At 48.3% G+C, this 25,352-nt stretch overlaps 1 protein-coding gene across 1 annotated transcript in view; it reads right to left on the bottom strand.

Annotated features, from left to right (window-relative positions):
• The window catches only part of LOC144178437 (glycerophosphocholine cholinephosphodiesterase ENPP6-like), a 62,875-nt gene that overhangs the window by 9,105 nt on the left and 28,418 nt on the right, over positions 1 to 25,352 (bottom strand). The window contains exons 2-5 of the mRNA XM_077706290.1: positions 5,667 to 5,844; positions 4,721 to 4,905; positions 3,762 to 3,871; positions 2,568 to 2,723 (exon numbers count right to left, since the gene is read on the bottom strand). Coding sequence (XP_077562416.1) covers positions 2,568 to 2,723; positions 3,762 to 3,871; positions 4,721 to 4,905; positions 5,667 to 5,844 — 629 coding nt within the window. The remainder of the gene's footprint in view (positions 1 to 2,567; positions 2,724 to 3,761; positions 3,872 to 4,720; positions 4,906 to 5,666; positions 5,845 to 25,352) is intronic.

The following is a 25,352-nucleotide window of genomic DNA, read 5'->3' as shown; positions in this document are numbered from 1 at the left end:
CTCCACTACGGCGCGCCTCATCGCCTGCGTTGCGTCGGCGCGTTAAACCCTACAAATGAATCAATTCTGCAGGGTAAGATCATTGAGTAGAACTTTGGACATTTTGCTGTAAGACGTTTCGATTTGTTGACAACTTACTGCGCGGATATTCGGTGTAAGGACATTTCGCCGCAATGGCGCTGAAACCATCGCTTTCTTGTCGACGTCATGGAACGTTGGGCTCATAATTTTTGTTACTTTATTTTTGGTAGCATTGATCACTGAAGATTTTAGTGCCAGCAGGCCTATATGTCAACCGAGAATAATTTGGCGGATGAACTTCATTATTTATTTATTTATTTATTTATTTATTTATTTATTTATTTATTTATTTATTTATTTATTTATTTATTTATTTATTTATTTATTTATTTATTTATTTATTTATTTATTTATTTATTTATTTATTTATTTATTTATTTATTTATTTATTTATTTATTTATTTATTTATTTATTTATTTATTTATTTATTTATTTATTTATTTATTTATTTATTTATTTATTTATTTATTTATTTATTTATTTATTTATTTATTTATTTATTTATTTATTTATTTATTTATTTATTTATTTATTTATTTATTTATTTATTTATTTATTTATTTATTTATTTATTTATTTATTTATTTATTTATTTAAGATACCCTCATGGCCCCAGGGGCATTACTGAGGAGAGTGGTAATGAGCAGTACAAGACACACAAAACTGACAAACATAAGACAACTTGACAACGTGTGTACAAGGCAAAGGAAGAAAGGTAGTAACACAGCCAGGAATCTGTGAGCGTGTTCATACTCGTTCTAAAACCACAAAACAAACACGATATGACAATGACAAAGTGTAAATGCTACAGTGAACAGATGACCAATGAAAAAGAATTACGACATAAATTACAGTAGCGAAATATACGGAACATTCTACATGGAATGAAATACGTCCCTCAGCTGATAGAATACATGCCATTTAAACGTATTTTGAATTCATCAAAATCGTTTATAGGCGCTATTGATACTGGTAGGTGGTTCAACTCTGATGCTGTGTTGGGAATAGATGAATTGGAATATGCAGCAGTGCGACAACGCGGGATGCTAACCTTACGAGAATGATCAATGCGTCGTGAAATGTAAGTGGGGGCGTTTAGTAGTGTATTTTTTAGGTCTGTGTTCTGGTGATAAATTTTAAAGACTATGCAAAGACGTGCTACCTTGCGGCGCAATGCAAGGTTGGATAGTGATAATGCATTTTTTGTTGCGTTTACACTAGAGAGATGGTTATAATTACCCGAAATAAAGCGAGCTGCACGGTTCTGAACCGCTTCAAGTGCTTCCGTTAGTAATTTGGTGTCTGGGTCCCGAATTGGTGCCGCATACCCAAGTTTAGACCTGACTAATGAATTACAAAGAAGAAGCTTCACGGACGGCGTTGCAGCTTTGAAATTTCATTTCAGATAACCTAGCATGCGGTTAGCATTTGGTATAATGTAGGTTGAATACATTTATTTGGAGATGGTTGCTTCGCCTTCATGAGGAAAGCGGGCTTAAAGGATTGGAAATGGTAAAAAGTGGCTGATGAATCGGCCCTATTTCATATCATTTTTTTAAAAGCCTAGTTGTCAGAAGTATGTGTTAAAACTGACGCCACTCCTACTTAGTAAATGCAGCCTCTTTTCGCGCAGCCTTTTTTCGTGTTTAACAGCGTTCGTGCTAAGCCGCGTGCCCGCATTCGACAGTTTTCTATACATAAGCTTGAAAAAAAATTCGTAAAAACGCTGCAGTCTCAAAAAGAATTCCAGACGGGAGACGCAATGGTAAGCACGACGGGTTCCCCACAGAAGGACACGCAATGAACAACGCAGCTGGTATTCACAAGGTATAGTAAAGGGAGAGCGTCCAAATAGGTCGCCAAGGCAGGCTCGGCAGATATTGTCATTATTGAATTACCGAAACAGGCTGCTATAATTCTGCACAGATTGTTGCCCTTCCCGTCTTCGCATCACATCTTTAAAGCGCTTTAGTGTTCTCATGTATGGCGTCTGTAACTCTAAAACGTCGGGTGAGTGTGAAAGAAAAAAAAAACGCTTCCCGTGGCCAGAATCGAACCTGGTGCTGGTCCGCCGCGTTAAGAAGCCGGCGTCTATACGATTGATTTCGCTACGGTCGAAACTCAGTCCAAACTCAGACGACAGCCAAGAAAATCGTCACGAGAAAGCTCTGCGTTTAACCACCTTCGTCGCTAAGCGGAAAGGTGCATGCTTTTTTCTCTAGAAAATATCTCGAGAATAAAAATTGGATCTTAAAATTTTAATTTTTCTTGGGAAATTATCAGCAGTTGCAATCTCTCATTATGTGGCAGACGCCGCATTTCGGGGCGGATATCCTCCACAGAACTAATTCTTTGTAGCCGCTGCATGTTGGAAATAGGTTGGGCGCCTCCCAGGAAGGATTTTAGCAGCTCACATCGATTACAGTTAAATTCAAGTTCAAAGCCTTTTCTGCGCAGAGAAGACGGTCGACAAAGCGAAGCTTACCGGTCGGAACATGTCCTTCCACGGGAGCACCATTGAGTGCGATCCGAAGTTCAGCATGTACTTGATGAACGAAGAGTACTTGTCAAGGACGATCTCGGTGGTCGACTCGGGGCCCGTGTTAGCCATGCCGTGGTCCGAGACCACCATCAGGGTCACCTGCGGTTTACACGACGTTCATCAGAAAGTCGTTAGGCAGCAGCTGCATTTGAACGCGGCCAAAATTCCTTGCGGGCGCTTTGAAACTATTAGTTCTCTTCAACCACATTCTGTACCTTGAGCCGTAGTACCCATGAGAATAGCATAAACTATATCTAGCTTGTTTAGAAGTTAGAACGACTTTGGGTGGTTGTAGCCGCCGCGCTACCCCGTCCCTCCTCATGCTACCCTACAAAGTTTCAAAAATAAAACTAGGACGAAGGGTGTGAATGAATGAATGAATGAATGAATGAATGAATGAATGAATGAATGAATGAATGAATTTAGGACAGAAGCAGACAAAAAATCATAAGACATTGCGCTCTGTGAATTTGTATGACCAGAAAAGCTTTTGACAACATGACATGGAGGCGACACAGAGTTGAGGGGAAAAATATCAACAAATTTTATTTCTCGTGAGCATTGACGGTGGTGATCCCGTACAAAGACACATGCATGCACACGTGAACCTTTATTTTGACTCTTTTGTTCTTGAAAATACCCCCTATAGATAACTAATCTGTTTAAAATGCATATCCAAGTCATGAGGCATACAAGCTTGAAGTCTATGATAATATAGTTAATGGAACTGTTTCTATGTTCAACAAGTTTACAGATTTTTGTAGCGCCAGCCAGTGCCAGTCGTAGTCGTTCAGAAAAGATTTTCTCACATGTACTTCGTCTTCACGAGCTATAACGGGACTGGGAGGCACATAGAAGGGGCTAGTGGGTTTTCGGACACAAAAAAGGGAAGGTAAAAGCTTGTTCCAAACTTTACGAAAACCCAGGTACCAAGCCAAACATCCTACGCGCTGAAAACCTTCGGCCGATTTCTGTAAGTGCACGGCTGCGCAAACTCAGGCTACATCCCTGCATGCGAACGGCGTAGAAACTGTGTTGCGTCGGTTTGCGACGTCCAATGTTACAAATGATGGAGCCTAGATTAGTAGCAGTCTTTCTTTGTTTTTCTTCTTCTTCTTCCTTTTGTGACTGGCTTACCTTCTGAGTTAAGTTGAGTATTTCCAATCTGTCGATGAGGTAATTCAAGTGGTGATCGAATTCTGCCAGCGCCTTGTGTCTTTCTTTGCTCTCTGGCCCGCGATGGCGGCCTGAAAAAAAAAAAAAAAAGATGCGGTTGATGCCTCTTTCATAGGAATCGGTAAAACACGAAAGTGAAATGTGCCTTCACAGGAGCATTTATTGTGCATCCGTGGGAGCTTGCACATCGCTATTTATATTAAGTCGACATGGCAACGTTAGACGCATCAACGTTAGACACTGGATTGCACGTGCGGGAAGATTGCGTAAATCCGACTGAAACCACGGCCCCTTGAAAACCATGCGAACGAAACGGAATTGAAACCGAAAGCAGTAGATGGCGGAGGGTGCCTCAATTCACCCGCGTCCCGCGTACGCGAAGACGCTGGCATCGAGGCGCCAACTGTCGGCGCTCAATTGTGTCACGATGAACTACTTCGCTTCACTTCTCCTAGACGGCAGCATCTCCTAGACGGCATCTGAATGAAGAAAGTAGTGGGGAAGATATAAGACGTGTTCGCAGACCTATTTGCGCTTGAATTCATAGCGCAGTGGGCAGAGCTCTTTGTACACCAGTATATTATCTCTATGCTTTGTACCTCCCGTTGCGGCGAGAAAGTTCGTGGCTCGAATCCGGGTGCAGTCGCGTCAATGGAAGTTTCTCTGGCGACGTCATTTCCGTGACCAATATGACGCCGGCACGCCGGTCAGCTCTTGGTGTACCCAGGCATAAAACACTTTCTTGTTTAAAAAATCAACATTCGACATGGCGAGAACAATCCAGTGAGTTTGATTGTTATACCGAGATGCTCCTTTCCCATATTAACTCCATAATAACCGTGGGGTAACTTCCTTCTGTTCTTCCCCCGAACCTCGTATACGAGGTGGACGCACGCACACAGGAACGCACGAAGGCGTACCGAAGTAGGCGACGGCCCCGTACTGAAGCATGGCCAGGCTGAGTTCATCGGTGTCGAACACCTCGAGCACCTCGTCCAGCTTGCGCCGAAAGTCCGAGTCCAGGGCGCGCCAGCCCTGCACGGGCCGCTGGGGCATGCAGATGGCCGGCCGCGTCTCGTTCAGCGCCACCTCGCAGCCGGGCCACCTGCGGGGCGCACTCGGTTAGAAACAGCATGCGGCGCAGTAGGTCTCCCTGCAGGCCGCCCTTAGCAAGCACGAGGTTTGAGTGGACAGCAAGGTAAAACAGGTGCGGCGGAAAGGACAGTAAGCCATTGCGATCGATTAGGCATGCTTTGTTGAACGCGGTCTACAGGTACCTAAAGATGCAACCTTGAACTCGTACGTAGGGTTAACCAGCGAAGCTGTAACGGTGCGGTCGGTGTTTTCCCGCTCCCTAATATGCGCCGTTCAGCAGCCTCGGTAGATGCGAAGTGCAGCTACGTCAGTTATGCATTAAGCTAAATTCTGTCCCGTTACTTCTAACTCCTCTCCAACCTGTTTTGTTTTTCTCGCGCATACACAGGTGGTTTCGCCGGAGGAGTTTTCTGCGTACACGGAACCGCCAGATTTTCACTTCACTTAGCCATATAAAGGTTCGCTTTAAAATAACTGGGAAATCAGGAGCTTAAAATATTTCGCGACGTTAGGTGTAAGAGACTTCAGATAAAAGCTGCAACCTCTAGCCCGAATTTGCTGCTGTCTGGCATAGTAACAAAAAATAAAACGCAAAATAAAGACAGATCTCACTTGGGTGAAATGTTATTTTAATTGGAAACTAAAATTCCACTCTGCGCGGTGAAAACTTTCTTGAGCACAGCGTCTTTGTGACTCGTTTCACGAGTTCCATCGCGGACGCAGCTGACTTCAGATTTACGGTGGAGGGATGACAGTTAGAAGGGTACTCACCAGTAGACTGCCGACCGCAGCCGTCGGCGCTCGGCAAGCAGCCAGATGGGCTCAGCACCTTCCCACCAGTGGGACCAAGGCACCGAGCTGCCCGCCGTGGGAGCCCCCAGAAACAGGTCGCGCTTCTCGGCGTCATACATGGCGTCTGCCACAATCCCGTGAGATTCCGCGTACAGCCCTGCGAGGCGGTGAAGAGGGGAATAAAAATCACGAGCCATTCCACTCTGTGAGGGCGGATGACCAGTGACGCTTGTTACGAACGACATAAAGGTGACGCAGAATTCGGGTGAAAGGTATCAGAAAATTTTATCTCACTTCAGCGTTGATGGCGGTTGTCTCTAAAGGCACGTACACACACGCACACACTTTCATTTAGACTTTTCTGATCTTGAAAATGGTCCAATTGATAACTAATCGTGAACGTCCAAGGAATTAGACGTAGTATAAGTTTGAGGTTCAAATCATGTTTCAAACGGGGTGCGATTGTGGTGGGGACGCAGACCGGGACGTTTGTTTCCCAACGCCTCGCGTCACAGAACGGCTCGCGAGTCAAATACACGTGGAGCCTCTGGAGTTCTTGTTCGCACACATGAAAAATACATCGAACCGTCGTAATATAAGCTTCGTCTAAAGAAAATGGCCTACTAAGACTTTCCACGTTAATACAAGCCACCAGTACCGATCCCGGGGGAATCTTTTACGGTTTCAAACGCGTCCAGCGACCTTCATTAGTGGTCTTCCGATACCACGTCACGAATGTGACAGCGTAAGTGCAGACACATCTCCAACAAAGCCACTATTTAATGGTCATTGTATTTGCTATCAAAAGCAAAGAAGAAAAAAGCCCTATGCAAACTGTTTTTTTTTTCGCACGTGCAGCGATGCAGGTAAGTACAGAAGAATAATGCTGCTTATGTGTCGAAATTTCGCATTGTGTCGGCGTGCTGATCTAGTGAGGTTGGATTGCATATTTATTTTTTTAAATCCGTCTAAACCTGTGATTCCTTCGTGCGCCCAGTTTGCTTCCCGTGGTGCATCGTCGTGCTTCTCGTTAGCACCGAAGGTGGTCACCCACTGGCATCGGTATGGCCAACGTTACCATCTGTAAGCGCATCGAGGGAGACGACTTTTTCTTTTTCTTTTTGCGCTCGCACCGTCACGCTCGAGTGACGGTCGTGTCGGGTTTGGAACCATGTCTGCGTCCATCACAGTCACCCGACCCAGTTCCGTTTGCTGTCCCCGCCGGCAAAAGTTCAACCGTCGTTCAGTTGCTTGCTTTGCTTGCTATCTCGGAGAATTAGACGACAGAAGAAAAGGGCTTCTTTGCTTTTATTTTTTCTTCCTAGATGCGCATGCAGCCCGAATTCCGATTAGTCTTCCTTGCTAGGTTTTACTAGCTGTGAACACTCTTTCGATCGTTTCGTGCCCATCCGTCTCGAGCCGTCGATCGTTGTACAACGCCTTTTCCCGGTAACAGTTTGCCTTTCACAGCAAAGGCTGTCAATTGTTTATTACAACGATACTTTTTTTCTCGACACGCATGGTTTTGTGTTCGTCGCTGTCAGCTGACATGTGTTCCTTCCTCGCACGCGCGTGCGCAGCTGAAGGTGAGTGCTGGTCTCTACATGTCCTACCGATAGTCGCCTGTAGCAAGAAATGCCCTTGCTGATGATTACCCGCTTGCGGAGGGGCAGCCTTTACAAGTGGCGAAAAATTTTCCCATCGAGCTCTGCCCTGCACTTCTTGACGACAGCGACACTTGTTCGTTCGCTCTTTGATATCTAAACAAAAAAATTAAAGCCGTTTCACTCAATGTGAAAGCTGTCGGAAGTACAGAGCAGGGATTCGTCACAATGGGCTGTAGCGCCGTTATCCGCTCACTGCTACCATCCAATGCAATTCAAATTTCCCGCCTTCGCAGTGCTCGCGCGCCCCCTGCCTGAAACTGCGCCAGCGGGAGTTCTGCTCTTTTTGTGCTTGCTTTTCCTCCCGCACGTGCCGGCGTTGCACTGCCACTTTTTTTTTTTTTTGCTTACTATCGTAAAAACCAACCCAACGAGCGTTCTCAACTAAATGAACGCGAGCGCTGCCGGTTAATTACGTATACTTTACCTCAAATGTACCAACAGTTTCCTTTGTGCTAAGCAACGGGGAGATGTATGACAATCGCCAGCGGTTCACGAGTTTTGAAATCTTAAGACTATATAAACCGCCTGGCTTTCGAAGCCTCCGGGTTACGCTACGCCGCGACGACAGCCGCTACGACGGAACGCCGTGTGGCTCTACTTGGGTCCAGGGACCGACAACGACTAGGCGAGCCCCTAAAGGGTTCTGCACTTTATAATAAAAGTTATTCAGCTACTCACAGCGTACCAAACCTAGTTTATATGGGGAAACTGAATGCAGCGCAACAGGATTTCGATTATCGCGTGACTCGGGACTGCTTACCAAAAGCCAACACAACGGGCTCGCAGTATTTACGCAGAAGGTAGCACAATGGGAATGGGTATCGATAATGCAGGGAAGGTTGCATGCAACCAAGGGCGGAACCAAGTGCCTACTTTGAGGGGAAGGGGGGGAGGGGGGGGGGGGGAAGGGGGATCCATAACGCTGAATGGAGGGGGAAGAGGGGCGCAACCAACCGAAATGTCATGATTTTTTATCCAGTGCACACCTCGTGCTTTTTTTCATCAACATCTTTCTGATAACTGCGGTTTTAAAAAGGCTTCCTCCTCGATGTAGCGCTGATGGATGAATAAGCCTTAAACAACTGTTTACGTTTTGAAGGGGGAAAACTGGCTGTGGAGAGAAAGCGATTTGCATGCTTCCAATAAGGCTGTGGTTGCGTTATCCAGTAGCACGCCTACCAAAAAGTTAGAAGTGAGAGTTGCTTTGCTCGCCGCGGACAGCGATGGTCCCCGCCACACCCTAAAAAATTGGTCGGCCGAAAAATCAATAACGCGAGGGGGGTGGAAGGGGGTAGATTAGTTGGTGGCTTTGGAAAGGGACGACCTGCCCCCCCCCCCCCCCCCCCCCCCCCCTTCCCTTTTTTTAATACGCCACGGCATGTGACAGGCATACAGCTGTCTATCATCTCTTGAGTACAGCTCCTGGTTGCCGCAAATCTGCAGAATTTCGTTCCTTTACAAGTTTGTTTCGATAATCACTCGTAAAACTTGCGGCCATAGACGTAAAAATATCCTAAATATATTGTGCTGGTCTTGATCCGTAGTGAATTGTCCCAAACGTTGGAAACTGCGTTCAGGAGAATAAACTGGGATGACGGAAACCATCAGTGCGATAATCTTCCAAATGCGCCAACATTTTACAGCAACACTTTCGCGCTGATGAAATCAGAATGTCGACGAGAGAGGAAGAGCGGGGTCACAAGCATGATGACAAGTTGGAAAGCCAGGCAGAAAGAGTAGCAGTCAAGCCCGACGTACGCGTTTCAGCGAGGTGACACTCGTAAGGTACGACGTGGGCGCTTGCTGGCGAACATTTCGAAAGAAACTGGTTGCGACCGCCCGACCGATAGTCTCGATACGTGAACCGCACGCGAAAAGAGGTCCATCCAGAACGCTGGTGCCTCAGCGCATGCGTAGTGCCAATATGGCGTTCAGGGCGTGCTTCCGATTCTTAGAAAAATGTTAAATTTAAGGCGCCGAAGCAACGCAGGCGATGAGGCGCGCTGTAGTGGAGGGCTCCGGATTAATTTTGACCACCTGGGGATCTTTAACGTGCGCCGAAATCTCGTACACACGGGCGTTTTTGCTTTTCGCCGTCATGAGAAAAGCGGCCGCCGCTGCCGGGAATCGAACCCGCGACCTCGTGCTTAGCAGCACAACGCCTTAGCCACAGAGCCGCCGCGGCGGGCGCTTCGTAGAAATCCATCATAAATGTTCCTCACGTGCACACTAACGTACACGTTAAACATGGGCGGCACAAGGTTTGCCGGCTCACTAAGAGCATTTCACATACTGGGAGTCGTTTTTACCATGGTGGATTGACATCGAAATTCGGTGCAACAATAAATGCATGAACATGTACTGGTGAGACCGAACTACAAAGAAGTGTGATCGATCAAGTCCTTTTGTATATATGTACGGATGTAGGGCGTTCCAGACCAAGACTTTGTTGAGTGCAATGCCGAAGCTATTGCATCCACACTTCTGTTCTAAAACTGTTCAAAGTGGTTACAGTGACCATGGAAAGCCCAAAGCTTTTTTTTTTTTTTTTTTTTTTTTTTGCCCGCGCGCGTTTCTGATATCGGAAGAACTCTGCTGATACCAACCACTTCCTGACCTGGCACTACTACAGCGTAGCGTGTGTGTGGGCGAGTGCGTGTTTGCGTGCGTGAGAGAGTGAAGGTAGAGTTACTGGTGATCAGGCATTACAAGTATATTTTTTTCTTTACCTGTGGCAACGGTCTTTCTAGATAACTACATAAAAAAAAATTCTTTCATCACAGCCAAGGAAAGGTGTTGCAACCATCGAAGGAAATTTTACTTGGGGGCTAACATTACCCTAATATAGAAAAGAGACATTCCCGCTTGCAACACCATCCATTGTCTTCTTTACCCTAAATGTCGCTTTCGAAATCATCCGAAGCCTTGCGTCATGCGATGAAGTCTTTCAGGCGAGAGCCCAAGGCATGCATTTTTATGTATTTTTCTTCCCCGTGATTTATTTCGGGCAACTGGGCGTTGAAGTGATCTAAAAAGAGGTGCGCCTTTTCTTCCCAATTTTTTTTATGTCCAGCGCATAAAACTCTATGTCTGCAGCCAACTGGCGCCATGAGTTCGCAACAACTATTACAGATCGTTATGCGCGCCATGATGTAACGAAATAAAACCTTCGCGTGCTCTTTATGTGTGTGCCTGAATTCAATCATGCGTGGGAAGCTGAGGATGCAGGGAGCACGCCAACAAACCTGTACTCGTCTTCACGGCTTCAGTAAGTGTGTAGAACACACGCGGGACCCCGTCCCGATTACTCACTGGACAGAGGTTTGAGCACGCAACTTCGTTTTATAGGAAAAAAAATGGTACTCGGTTATGTAAGGCGTAAGAAAGAAATGGCGTGAACTGAGCTCACCACTACACATACCCCAAACAATAACGGTTCGTGTAGTGTCGTATTTTTTTAGGGCGCAGCCCCTTGGCGGCCGTCTCTGGGCTGAGCCGGTTGTCGGCGTAACCGAGGGAACGATGGCCTGGACCGACGAGTGAAAGAAAAAGCGAACGATGAAAGGAAGCAAAGGAGGACAGTGTCTCGAAATTGGGTAGGGAGGGCGGTTCGCCGTGGCGGCGCGAGCCAGCGCTATCCGAAACTGTGCGGTGAAGGAGGAGAGGGGGCAGTATGCCGTGCCTGCACGAAGCGCTCGACGGCGCGACGCTGGGGCGAGAACGTGAGGGGGCGTGCGCGTGACTATGATGTGCGTTCGCTTAAGACGCAGTTCGTGGTCCCTTCCTGAGACGCGCTTCGCGCCGCCGCCACAGAGGCTCACCATAGCTGCCGTCAAGAGAACCCACGAGTGAGTGCTGCCTCAGCGCACTGTTGCTGCACACCAAATATCGCATTAGGGAGTATCGTAATCGCCAGCCAATTTTTTTTGTACTTTGGGCTAGCGCTCTCAAATCTAACTGTAGCCGTGTAGCCGTGCTGGAAGAGTGAGCTAGAGAGAGAGAGAGAGAGAGAGAGAGAGAGAGAGAGAGAGAGAGAGAGAGAGAGATCTTCGTTACGGAAGAAATTGTTGGAGTTTAAGAAAAGGGAGTAAATAGATGGTAGCGAACTCACGGGTAGAACCTGAAGTCCAGGTCGCCGGATGCAGCAGATCCTTCTTTTGCCCTCTCATCAACTCGCGCTGATCTTGAGGTAACAAGCTGGATAAAGCTGCCTCAGATATCTTGATAGAAGCGGAATATGCAATGTTTGAGTTCTTCTCCCCTGAGCAAACCTTTACGCGCGGCTAGGTTGCGAGGACGAGAGTGGATGTTTCCCCGAGTTTAGCGGGAGTTTTCAGTTAATGTGCAATGTTCCAACCGCACATCTTCGCCCACATATAAAGTAGGTACTTGGTTTGCTTTATCCTGCGCATAGTTTGCGATCCTTCGACATTGAGCCCCTCGAATCAAGGGGAAGATCGTGTTCCTATGCGTGATTTGAGGAGACGTTCTTAACATTTTCTTAGGGGAGTGTGGTAGTCGTAATCGCAAGGAGCACGGTATATAAATTACCCTGCGTCTTGGTCGGTGCCTCGTTCTCTTCCAGACCCTCGTGTCCGGGTGTCCGGGTGTCCAGGTGACGTTATTAATTTCTGAATTCCGGAAGGGCGTATCTTACGCAAGCGTTTAGGTATTCTGCCTGCAGAAAACAGTCTAATGCCCTTGAGAGTCTGTAACGATACTTACCTTTCTATTCAATAATTTCGCTAGTCGTATTCGTATTGCCAAGCTTATTTCTCCAACTGTATTTTTGTTGTTCATGCACGTATAAGGGTCATGCAGTCACAAAGATTGCCCAAAGAGTAGTCAACTGCGACAATTGCTTCCTCGTACTTTCATATGTGCCGGAGTCGGTGTATACTCCGGTCTTATGATTTTGGAACAAATTTCCCCAAATTTCCTGCAATATCACCTGTTCTCGCGTAGGTTTGGATCCATGTTTTTAGTAGAGGAGAGCTTTTATAAAGAGTCGTTGGATACATGTCTCCTATGGCGTGTAGTCGGCCCATCTCCGGGGCCATCCCAATTTTGTTTACCCAGCTGTTCTGAGGGGGCCAGGAAACTGGTTTCTCTGATTTCTTCGAAACAGTTATGAAGAGACAATTCGGGCCCCTAATCATGGTCATCATCATCAACATTCTATTTAGGTCAACTGCAGGACCAAGGCCTCTCCCATTGACACTTACCGCCCTTGTCTTGCGCTGTCCGAGTCCATTCTTTGCACCCGCCGCGGTGGCTCAGTGGCTAAGGCGTTGCGCTGCTGAGCACGAGGTCGCGGGTTCGATTCCCGGCCGCGGCGGCCGCTTTTCTGATGGAGGCGAAAAGCAAAAACGCCCGTGTGTACGAGATTTCGGCGCACGATAAAGATCCCCAGGTGGTCAAAATTAATCCGGAGCCCTCCACTACGGCGCGCCTCATCGCCTGCGTTGCGTCGGCGCGTTAAACCCAACAATCAATCAATCAAATCAATCCATTCTTTGCCTCGGACTGTTGTTATTTTGTGCCTCCATCAAATTGAATGTCCTCCCCCTTCTTCTAGACCCGTCTCTGGTTGTTCATTTTGTTACCCGTGGGGTTTACCGGGTGCCAGTCTGTCTCACAGTCACAATTGCGAGGTTGAGGACTGCCTTATATGCTGTCCTGATGATGATGTTTCTTTGATTTTCTTCGGTGCGGGTAAATTTGTGGTATGGTAGAATCTGCAACATCAGGGTAATGATCAGTGTGTGGCTGAATGTTTTTGTTGTTGTTCTTGCGCCTTTATGTATGGCACATACCCATTCAGGGGATCGGCCAATCAACAGAAGACAGTGAAAATAAATAGAATTCTCATTTAATTACGAGGCGCTTAGAAAAGATAATTTAGACCGGTTGGAAAGAGTTTTGGTTCCATACACGACAGAAAAAAAACTGAGAAATCATGGCGAGAGTAACCAATCGCAATCATAAAGAGAATCTATTGGAATTTTCAATGAAGCGCAGGAGGGCAGAGCGTACATCCCGACTGCAGAAACCCCGTTTCGGATGCCCCGAACGATAGCAGAGCCGGCACTGATAGGGATATCCCCAGACTGCAAAGCGGCACCTCCAGGAACTGACGTCTGAGACGTAAAAAACCTCGACAGGTGAAGAGGTAGTGTTCGACAGACTCGTCTTCGTTACAATAGCTGCACAGAGCTGTTGGCGCCATAGAGTTTCTCAATCTTATGAAGTGGAATTTTAAGTGAGGGCTTCTTGTTTAAACTAATACATTTTCTGACAAGGACTTGTCCGAAACCACCCACAAAAAGAGTGACGCAATCGGCGATGAGCGCGCGTAAAAGTAGTGAGAAACTCTATGGTTGGCGCCAGTCTTACTGTTTCTTCTTCTTTCTTTCCCCCTCTTCTCTTGGTTAGGCGTTTTATAATGTGGACAATCGGTTAAAGATTTATCACTTTTTTGGCAATTGTGAGTTAGGCTCTCCCGCTTGACTCCAGAGCCACACCGAGAATTATTGCGTGACTGCTCTCCGGGAGGACAACCGTACGTATTTTATCATCATTTATTACATGGCCATGCGGCGCCCTCTGTTTTTCGCCAAATGGAGCCGGCAGCGGAGTCCGAACGACGGGAATATTGAAAAGTAGTTCGAAAATTCATGTGATTATGCACTATACTATAGTGGGTTTCATTTTAGTTCGTTTCTCCTTGATTTCTGAGAGAATGACGTTAATCATTTCCCCCCTGTTTAAGTTAGACAAACCGAATGTTGATTCCGGCATCAGTTCTGGTCGAAAACACGATGGGGAGGCCGTAGTACCATTGTACTCCTTTCCACACTTCAGTTGCCCCTGCTCCATGTTCTAGATTCAGGCCAGCCCTCCAATCTTGCTGCCTCAGTCGTAGCTTCTGGAAGGCAGCGATGACGTATTTCCGTGGATGCTTGATGTGCACGGCTGATAGTGTACGGCTAACCACCACGGGGAAATAAAAAATGAACCTAATAACGCTATCGCGCTAAAATATGTGTGCGCTTTCAACACTCCCAGGGCTTAAATCTACTGCGGGAGACTTGAGCTCTGATAGCGGTAACGGGGGTCGCAAGGTGAAATCGTACTCTGCAAGGCGTTAGGGTATAAAAGGAATGACTCTGAACTGCGACAACTTTGCCCTACCAACATATTCTACGATGAATTGTTGTCGCGATTTAGATATGGCACATACCCATTCAGGGGATCTGCCAGTCAACAGAAGACAGTGAAAATAAATAGAATTCTTATTTAATTACGAGGCGCTTAGAAAAGATTATATAGACCGGTTGGAAAGAGTTTTTGATCCGTAAACGACAGAACAAAAAGAAAACTGAAAATTCAAGGCGAGAGTAACCAATACCAATTGGCAAGCTTTGTCCTCCTCTTCTGATTGTCGGTACCGTCATCATCATCGTACGACCAAGCCTCGTCCGCCCCAGAATTGGTGGCGCTGGTGAGCGAGAAGGACGAAAAAGCGTGCGTGGCTCAGCGCGAGGACTCCAATGGACCGCCGGAGGCGTTCGGAAGAGCCACTGCTGCGCTGATCGCCCTGCAGGACGGTAATTGTACCCCGCGCCTTACAACCCGAGCGGGGCGCGGTACCACAGCGTTTAGAGGCGGGACAAGCGGCCGGTCCAGCCTCTACGAGACCCGAGGTCCACTCTCAACCAGCCACAAGTTCGAGCGTTCCGGGAGCCGCCTTCGTGCTCCAACAGATCCCGCGTTCGAATCTCAACGGGACCCGAAGTCGAGCCTCAGCAGGATTTGAAGCCGTGTGCCTGTCGTTCCGGTGCTCCAGTCATGGGAGGACCCGCATCCTTGCCCCTTGGCCATCCTCGCAACGTGCGGCCTCAGCCGCCGCTGATCGTGGGCGCGCCGCAAGCGCCAGCAGTGCAGCGGCTCCCGCCCCTAACCCGCGTCCCCACCTGTCCGGGAATTCGCCTGTACCTGAAGCTGGCAAGTGCGGGGCGTTCGTTTCGCGCTGACTAGGCCGCGCTTTCTGACTGCTCGCCTTCTCCGTGTATGTGACCATCCCCGGCCTTCGTGAAGATGCATGTTGCCACAGCGCCAATGTCTCCAAGTCTCTTCCTTCCGCGTCACACAATGTGATTCGTTGGCTAACCGGCCAACAATCACACCTTCCTATGGGTCTTCTTAAACCTCTGTTACAATTCATTCGCCGTAGCTTAAATATCATACCTCCCTTGGTCAATCGATTGATTGACTGATTGATCGATTGATTGAGGAGTTTAGCGCACCGACGCTACGCAGGCGACGAGGCGCGTGGCAGTGGAGGACTTCGGATTAATTATGACCACTTGGGGATCTTTAACGTACGCCGAAATCTCGCACACACGGGCGTTTTCGCTTTTCGCCTTCATCAGAAAAGCGGCGGTCGCGGCCGGGCTTTGAACCCGCGTCCTTGGGCTCAGCAGCACAACGCCTTAGCCATTGAGCCAGCGCGGCGGGGCCTTCCACGATCTATACGCAACTTCCACCTAATGGAGTTAGCTATCATTGTGGGATAAAAAAAAACAAATAGGATCAGGATGCGGCCCTATTGAAACGAAAACTGCACCGAAGGGCGTCGTTGGAGTAGTGTAGCATGCACCAATGTTTTCTTTCGAAAAGGTACTCGAAGCTTCAGCTGAGGTATTTCGTTCAGATCGCTCGGTTCCTGGCTTTGCTGTTGAAACGTGCGGTAGTATATATTGAGGCCATGCTGCCCTCGCTTACGGATACTAACGAGAGGAATCACTCAATAAGGCCCAACGTAAACACTTTCCCCAAAACATTACGTAAAAAAGCTGTTTAGAAACTAGTTTATGTATGGTGTCTGCAGCTTTAAAAATACAAAGAAAATGCCGAGCGCACGCGAGCACGGCCCTCGCGGTGCCCGCCCGACAGTTAACAAAACCAAAAAAAAAATTGCCCCCACCTCCCCGAAGGGAATCGTGAGGAAGTGCGAATGCATTTCTTGCGCCGAGAGTACACGGCGTAGTAATTGTGCCATCGCCTTGAGAGGCGCAGTACCGGCGAGGGGGAGCTGTCAGGCGAGGGGAGAGGCGCAGCGATTGCTCCTCCGGTGACTGCGCTGCCGATGTCTCCCTGAGTGGCTACGATCGCGTGACCCGGGCCCTCGCCGAGAGGAGGGCTGGTGGAGTGGACGTCTTCCTAAAGCGCTACCGCCCCTTCAGTGAAGAGCTCAGGCGACAGCAGGACCGGACCCAACTCCTGGTCTTACAGCGCGCCGACCTCGCTCCTGATGCATCGCCTCGAACGTGTCCCACTGACGACCCGTGCTCCTTCGCTCGGAGTGGAAGCCGGGGCGAGTACTGCGGCGTGTGCTTGGTTGGACACGTCTACGCCAACGTCCTCTCGCATGCCGTGTGTACTTGGCCGCTCAGAGACGACTCGGGGCAACGGTCAGTACGGCATTAAGGGACAGATCGTGAACGTGCCCATCGACGTTCCGAGCGTGGTGGTGTGTCTTCCGCGGCTGGTTCCCGAGGACGTTGCGATAGACGTGCACGTGAAGCGGAGGCTGGTGAGTCCGGCTACGTACAGGCGCGGACTAGTAAAGCGTGGTAGCATCTTGGCGTGGTTGAAGCACCTGGATCCGAATTCGATGCGGTACAACGTTGCGGAAAGCAACATGATGATGATGCGCACTTATTCCTGGCCAATCTCCCACGTGGGTATGTGCCATGTCAGCGGCCAGGCAGCGCGCGCCCATCTCCCCCCGTTGCTAAGGAAGACGAAAAGCGCGCGCACCCGCAGCTGTTGCTATGCGGACGGCGGAAGGTTCGGGGTCGCTTATAAAGTGCATTCGCACTTAAAATTACACCATCTTCCCGTGGGGGACCCTGATGAGGATGCGAAGCATCGTGGCGGTTCCGTGTGGTTCCATTGTGTTGCCGTTATGTTGAGTGATCTGGTTTTTACTAGCGCCAGAGGGAATTTCGCGTCCGGGTCCACACCGGTGGCAAAGGCATGCAAGTACTGTTGTGTTACGGTGAGTGGGCGGTGGTTCTCGAGGCGCCGAAACTCGACCATCATGTTCTTGTCGATGTCTCTGTGGTAGAATCGGTAGTCTCCGTCAGCTTTGGTGAGGTAAAGGTTGTTGACATTGGTGCACCGGCTGAGAGCAATGTACACGCCCTCCTCTTCGCAGCTTTGTCTTCTCGTTCTTCTTCTTCGGCGGTTCCCCTACGGGAAGATGGCGACGGTGGTTGAACGCGAACCTATCTCGTGATGGATTCTTTGGTTGGCCAATCCCTAGGGGCATCCTGCCACAATCAGCATCAGAGGCGCTGCGGACGGGGCTGGTTGAGCTGCAAGGCGCGTGGCGCTTCCCGCCGCAGCCTTCCCACGGGAAATTCAGCATCCCCCTCTTAAGTTTTCAGTTCGTCGTTTCCGTTGACGTTCAGCTTCGCGTGCCTTCGTTGTATCAGTAGCTTCTTGACGTAGTTTGAATGAGTCAAGGACATAAGGCGCGTTCGTAGCACCTGCTCCTGTCCCGGATTTGTAGCATAGTGGGAAGAGAGCACCGCGTACCTCCCGTTGCGGCCAGATAGTCGTGGGATCGAAACCGGGCGCCGCTAACTATTTCTTTTTTTTATAGTGTAGTATCGCGGAGCTGTGGGTGTAAGGAGGAGAGTTGCGCATGCGCAGTGAGCGTGTGGACGGCGCCGCCATCAACGACGGAGGACCAGGTGAGCCTAAGAAATGCTCCGCATTTAAAAATGCCGAGCGCTCGTGTGTGCGCGCCTCGCGGCGACTGCCCAGCGTCCCCGGCGAACGCTTGTTAAGCCAAGCATACCCGCTAAGGGAGATTTGCCAAGATTGCGGTGACCGCCTGCCAGTTAAAAAAAAGAAAATTACTTCAGTAAGGCGTGTTGTTGGGCGAGTTGGTTCACATTACAGAAAAAGGATTTATCGCAGAGAAAGACACGGACGGGGAACAGACGGGAGCAAGAACACATGAGCAAAGAACTTCGTCCATCGGAAGCAAATTACTGTCCACAGAATAGCGGAACCGCGGATTGTTGTCGCGCAACTTGCGGCAATGTTGGAAACGCAAGCGGCCTCGCGAACGCACGTATTTTGCTGAAATAGCGACCGCTCGTCGTCCGTCCGCTAAATGCAGAACCGGCTTAGCGTACGGCGCATGCGCAGTGTGAACGACGCAAAGAACTAGCGTTCGGTAACTGTTTGCGTGCGGCTGCGTACGTTATTCTAAAACTCTGTAATACACGTCGCTTCAACCTATAGCGCTTGCTGCCGCGTGGAACATTGCGGCTGCCGCGTGCAACTTCGCGCAACAAAGCGCGGTCATGCGCCCAACAGCTCCCGTGATTGCCTCCATCTCGCCCTAAGGGCCGAAACACGGCACGCAAGAGGGGCCCTCTACACCCGCGAAGCCGTTGCCCGGTTGCCTGCCATACAATCGTGACATGCAATCATGACGACAGTGACGGGAACACCCGACCCTTACAGTGACACTCTTTGCAGTGGCACGGCAAGTGTGATCCGGTCCTGTTTTTTTATGGAGAGGGTGGGCTCTCGCAGAGCTAACGCAGATCCTTTGCACAAAAAATAATATAACACGCCCTGAAGTTATACCTTACGCGCACCGAGTCGCACATAATCTAAGAAAGGTCGCTTCGAGGTATAAGGTCCCGGTGGGTGGTGTTTTCAGCACCGCTTAAACTTGGCACGCTATGCAGGCGAACCGATCCCAAAAAGAAACGTCCCAAAACATGCGATAAGAAGCACGCTAAGCCTTTTGTAAACTGCATTGAAGGTGTTGTATGCGAGATACCATTCGATTGTGGCAAAGTATACACCAGCCAAGCTGGTCGATGTGTGAATGAACGAAGGCTGAAACTTTGGTCTGTCTGTCTGTCTGTCTGTCTGTCTGTCTGTCTGTCTGTCTGTCTGTCTGTCTGTCTGTCTGTCTGTCTGTCTGTCTGTCTGTGACTCGATTCAGTCACCCGGCCGAAGTAAAACAAATGATGCGCAATGGTCATAAGCCCACAGCCAAATGTAAACGTCTAGGTCCGGTGTTAATGTTCATACTTGTCAACATTGTTGAACAAGAACAAGATATTACACAAATAGAAAGCAGAAATTAATACATAAGAGATATTTGCAGTGTTCCTTTATAAATAATTTATGTCATCTTGGTTTTTGCGACAGCAAATGAAATACTACATCAACAGCAGAAAACCGCCGCCTGATCTTGTCCGCGCTACTATAGTTCCTGGCGGCATTTAGGAAATGCAACGGCAACAGCAACGAAAGGTTCCACTAGTTAGGATCCATGTTCTGCTTGAAGCGCTCGTGGAGTAGGGCAACGTGGTTCTATAAACGTTGTATTAACGTGCCTCGATTCGCGCACGTCTCCGCCATACGGCAGCGCTGGCATCGAGACACCCGACTTGGAGCAGTGGAACGAGGTAAATTTAAATTGACTTGAGCGAGCCTCAGTGCGCTATCTTGGGAGGAACGGGACGGGAGAGGAAAAGCATGAAAGGTGAGCGGAAAGAGAAGGGAGGCATTTACTTGGCAGGGGCGCCAGTCGACTATCGTTTTTCGTCGACATTTGGAACGAGAGAAGCAGATATGCGGCCATTTTTCTAAAAAAAAAAATCCATTTTGCGAGTTAGCGCCCGTCTTGTCTGTTCCCCGTCCGTGTCTTCCTCTGCGCTGAATTTTTTTCTGTAATCAAGACAACGTAGATCGCTCATGTGTGCGTGCCTCGCACCGACCACCCAGCGCCCACGGCGCACGCTTTTCAAGCCAAGAAAACCCACTTAGGGACATTGGACAAGATTGTGGCGACTGCTTGCCCGTTAAAAAAAACAGATAAATGCCGAGAGCTCGTGTGCACCTGCCTCGCGGCCACCGCCCAGCGTCCCCGGCGCACGTTTGTCAAGCCAAGCATACCCACTTAGGGAGACTGGCCAAGACTGGCCAAAAAAGCCCAGCGTTCGGCGTAATCGTAGCAACACTTGCTCCGAACGAGAAAGACTCGAACTTTCGCTGTAATCATGGCAACACTTGCTCGGCACGAGAAAGACACGTTATAGCGTACGCCCCGTCAAGGTGATGTCCAATGATTATCAGTTCCAACATTTGAAGGAAGCTCACACTTTTAGCAAAAATGATGGAGTAAAAGTCGTTGCGGCAGCGAAGAGGAAGCAAATCGGCTGCAATTGTGGACTTAAACTGTCGTGATGGTCGGGAAAGCTGCGTACAGCTTCGCTACCTTCAAGTCTTACGCGTCAGGAAAGTCAGGCCGGTTCCACGCGGCTGAAAGATGGCAGCGTAGAATCATACCCGACAGCATAACTACAAATCGAGGAAGAGGACAAAGCCGATTGAAAACGGTAATACTGGCAGACATTTCGCTAGTTTTGCATAATAAACGACAGTGAAAGCTTTTTTTTCGACCTCGCCTGTTGCATGGGGCCTCCTTTCTAAGGAGCGCTTCTCACCAAGGGTTCTTTTCTTAGTAATGGGTACGCGCTGACACATCTTGCGCTGTGTGTTCTTTGCACAGAATCCCTGAATCTCCTGCGTAGTACCCATCGCTGCACTTCAGGCGCGTTTCGCCCGATCGAGCTTATGCAGAGCCATGAGTGAGAAGTTCCCAGTCTAAAATCACAACAGGAATACCACAAAGACCGAACAGGAATTCCTGTCGTACGACAAAAAAACTTTGTTGTGACAATAGAAGTGCTGTTGTTACGACAAAGCCATCTGTTACCACACACATTTCTGTCGTAACGACAAAGTCAATTTTCTCAACGACAAACATTCTTGTAGTCACAACAGAACTGCATTTACGCTACTCTTCATAAAAGGCAATAACATTCAAACCATGTGCAACTACTGATGGAACATCAGTATCACGACAAGACCGGAATACAGAACGACGGAACATCAGAATCATGACAGGAATACGACACACGACAGTACATTAGAATCACGACACGACAAGAATACGACAAGACGACAGTACGACACGCGAAAATGCGACGATCTGCAGAAATTTTTCTTGTGGTTATTTTCGACTTGGTCTCCAGGAGACGTGCAGTGCACGGGCGGCGGGACTGCCCACTATGTCGCCATTTGTCGAGTAGGGGGACGCCAACCGAGGTGTAATTATTCCGCAATCATAGCATATTTTCACACGAGCAAAGCAATGGATGGAAGTGGTGTAAGTCGGATGATTCGTGATGTGGAAACAGAATTTAATGCTTTGAATCTGTAATGGAGCTGGAATAGCACGGACAGGTTTACTTGCACGTTTATCTACTGGCATAATGCATTAGCACTTGCATCCTACCAGGTGTTACTAAGCGGCAGTTCTCAGTACATAATGGTGGCATTGTTTTTGCAGGCAGACGGCGGGAGAGCATGTAGAGGCGGTTCGACAGCGTTTGGAGTGACTAAGTGCTTTTAACTGTTGTACGAATGGTTTAACTGCTCATGTATTCGCCTAGAACTGCTCAATACGCCCTGCTATTGCACGCGGGGTACATTAGAACTCGAGGCACAGCGTCGAAGCAGGTTAAAAGCAAATATTGTTCAAAATTATGAGTCAAGCATACTATAAAGCGTGAAAATAAGCCTAAAGCCATGCCTCGGTTTATTGTAATTTTATACCGTACCGCATAAACCCATAATCCACGCTGTACTGTTTTTTTTCTTATTGTTTTTTATTTTTAGCTGACTTTTAAACCTCACGATTCGGGCTGTATGAATTACCGATCACATGCCATCTTATACGTGTAATCATTTAATGAAGTACATGCATTTTACTATAACGGTTCTGGCAGATAAATAATTGTTGGAGTAATGTCACTTTTAGATACCTCAGTTAGTTGCATTCTAATGTTGCATGCGCGGCGCAACCCACATGCGCCCGTTAAAAAAATACCTGATCTGAGTGGCGACTCCAGCCTGGGAATCCCTAAAAGACACCCAAATCCCTAAAGAAATCCCTAAAAAATACCATGATACTGCGGCGACCTCGCTAGGCAATGAGGAGCCCCAATTCACCCCGGTCGTATACTTAATGGGTCCCTAAGAAAGCGACCCAGCCAATCTTTGTAAGAGCCCACTTAGCGCTGACCATGAGCAGCTGACGAAGAGATCCTCACAAACGCATCTAGAAAACGTGAACGGGGTGATCACATAACAATCAGCAACCCTGTAGGAGGGATGCGGCATGGTTAGGTTGCATAGAATTGGGTAGTGTGCGGGGATCTAACGAAGTTTGCAGGCGAGCACGTGGTCCTTGGCATTTTCTTTTAATGCGTCTTAGCCGAGGGTACTCACACCCCAACCCTGTAACGCCCTGTGTTGACGCAAGAAAGCGTAATTGGCGAAATTAAAGCACGTAATCGTTATATTAGCGTAAAGATGATCGGAGGAAATTTTGAAAAACCAAAAAGTCAGAGGTATACGAAAAAGAATAGGAATAAACCCGCTTTTTTTTTAACAGCGGAGCTGTTGTTACTTGCCATAAGTTCGGGGTTCGTGCGCGCCGAAACTCCCCGCGAGTAACGTTATCGCGTAGGCGTCGCGCAGCTGTCGCATTACCCACTCTACAACGGAACGACACGTGATAGCGGCCGCCGCAACTATCCAGAGGAGCGTGCGCATGCGCTCAGTATCGTAGGAGAGCCCTTCGCGCGGGAGCTCGCATCGTCCTGCGCTTGCACTGAGCGGGCAAAAAAAAAAACAAAAAAAAAAACGTGAAGGGTAGGTACTTTTGCTAGCTGAAGTGGCATAACGCTACAGAAGCAAAACCAGACGTGACTGCTACGTTAGCCACGGGATGGTGCTATCCCCTCCGTTCATGAACATCATCATCATCATCATCATCATCACCATCATAGTCGTCGTCGTCGTCGTGACGAATTTCGTGTTTAGGCGTTTCCAGACGTTTCCATTGCTGCTGGCTCCTTACGGTAGTGCTAGTATTCGCTAAATTCGTTTATTTCTCCGGTAGATTTTTGAGTAAAAGTGCGAAAAACAATGACTGATCAGCTCGCCGACTTCGTTACATCAAGGTTAACCGCGGCGACGTTTCGTTACATAGAGGGCGCAAACACATTGGCTTCATTAGGGGTGGCAACGGGGAAAAGAAAAACTTCGGTTAATCCAGGAATTCGTTAAATAGAGGTTCATTACATCCAGGTTTATCTGTAACCTGTAAATCAATCAATCAATCAATCAATCAATCAATCAATCAATCAATCAATCAATCAATCAATCAATCAATCAATCAATCAATCAATTAATCAATCAATCAATCAATCAATCAATCAATCAATCAATCAATCAATCAATATGCATCTTATACACCACTCTCACAAGAAGAAGTCGAAAATTATACGCAGAAAGCACAGACCAAAACACACAATTAAAAATCGAAAACACCAACCATGCAACCATGTAATTCTCAGAATTTTCATAAAAACGCATAATTGCCTACCTTAACGCGGATGATTGTTATTATAGCGGGATTATCAGAGGTGATTGGCCGAAGGAAATAGAAAAGAAAGAATGAATAGAAAAAAAAATAAAAATGAACTAACGAAATAAAAAAATGTCTTATGCACCATCACTACAAGACGAAGACAGAAAACCCAAAAACGCAGACGGAAACACCAAAGAAACATGAAAAAGCACTAACCCTGTAATGTAGGAAACCGGCGGAGGCCTCCTGACGCGTTAGTGGGCGATTCGCAGAATTTCTGACAATTTATCCAGGTGTGTGTGCAAGGGTATGTGGAGGGGGGGAGGGTGCATGGAACGCTTTCTGCGGAAGCTTCTTCAAACTTTTTGTGGCTGCGCATTTAAAGCATGGACACTTGGAATAAAACAATGTGTCGCAACGGAATTCTGCTTCGCGCCGGTAAACCGTCCAAGCGAAAAGAGCCCTGGTACTGCTGTCCCGAAGCCATCGCCACTAGACTATCGAGTCATAAAGCCATGTCTTAAGATACAAAAATCGTGCCTGCGGAAATTACCCCAAAGTAGCTCGATCTGGAAGACAATAAGCGGGGAATTTTGAAGCGAAGCTTTCTTTGTATCTCGTCCCGGTTTTCCGGGGGACTGCTGCTGCTTTCTGCCAGGGCGCGCCATGGGTTGGCGCCCGGGGAAGTTACATCAGATAACGGTGACATCCGCGTGTTGGGCCCGCGGGGCCAGGAAGCGACTGTCAGCGGGGAAGCACCATTTCGTGCGTGTGTCCTGTGCTCTGCGCTTGGAGCTGGTGACGCGTAAACAGCGGGCCGGCCAGCAGCTGGAGCGTCTGTGTCAAACCGTGCATGTAAAGGTGGCGGTCAAGGTGGACCGCATGGTTACGACCTTTCCGCGGGACGTTCCTACGGCGAGGAACATGTACGTGAGGATGTCAGTGCACAAGCACAAGTGTAAAGCTTCTCTTGGTGTCTGTCGCCACCTATGTGTGACGTCCGCCAATTTTTTTTTTGTCCTATGCAGTTTTTATGGCCCTCGCTAGATGATATTCACTGAAAAGTTTGACTGTCGATTTCTTCGCTTGGCTACACTGGGAACGGCCACGGACATGGCCGAAGCTCCACGGGCATGGCGCAGCTTTTGCCACTGCGCCTGCACGCCGCAGAAACAACAACAACAACAACAACAACAACAACAACAACAACAACAACAAAAAACACACCGGCGTGCATCGTCTGCTCCGTTTCAACCCGATTCTCAACGGTGGTGTCAACAGAGATGTTATTATCCCACTCAAATTGAACCCGAGGCATTACTTCGCGTTCGGTGAGGTGGAGTTTGGAACGTCCAACACCGTCATATGCTTGGCACGGACAAGTACCGCCATCCCGTGAAGCCCGACGTAACCAGTGACAGCGCACTCACATGGTTGACTGCATGCGTG

Source organism: Haemaphysalis longicornis, unplaced genomic scaffold, assembly GCF_048455015.1.
Source record: "Haemaphysalis longicornis isolate Haplotype H1 unplaced genomic scaffold, Haemaphysalis longicornis Haplotype H1 scaffold_4, whole genome shotgun sequence".
Taxonomy (NCBI): domain Eukaryota; kingdom Metazoa; phylum Arthropoda; class Arachnida; order Ixodida; family Ixodidae; genus Haemaphysalis; species Haemaphysalis longicornis.
The sequence above is the reverse complement of the archived record's forward strand: the minus strand, read 5'-3'. Positions and strand labels throughout refer to the sequence as shown.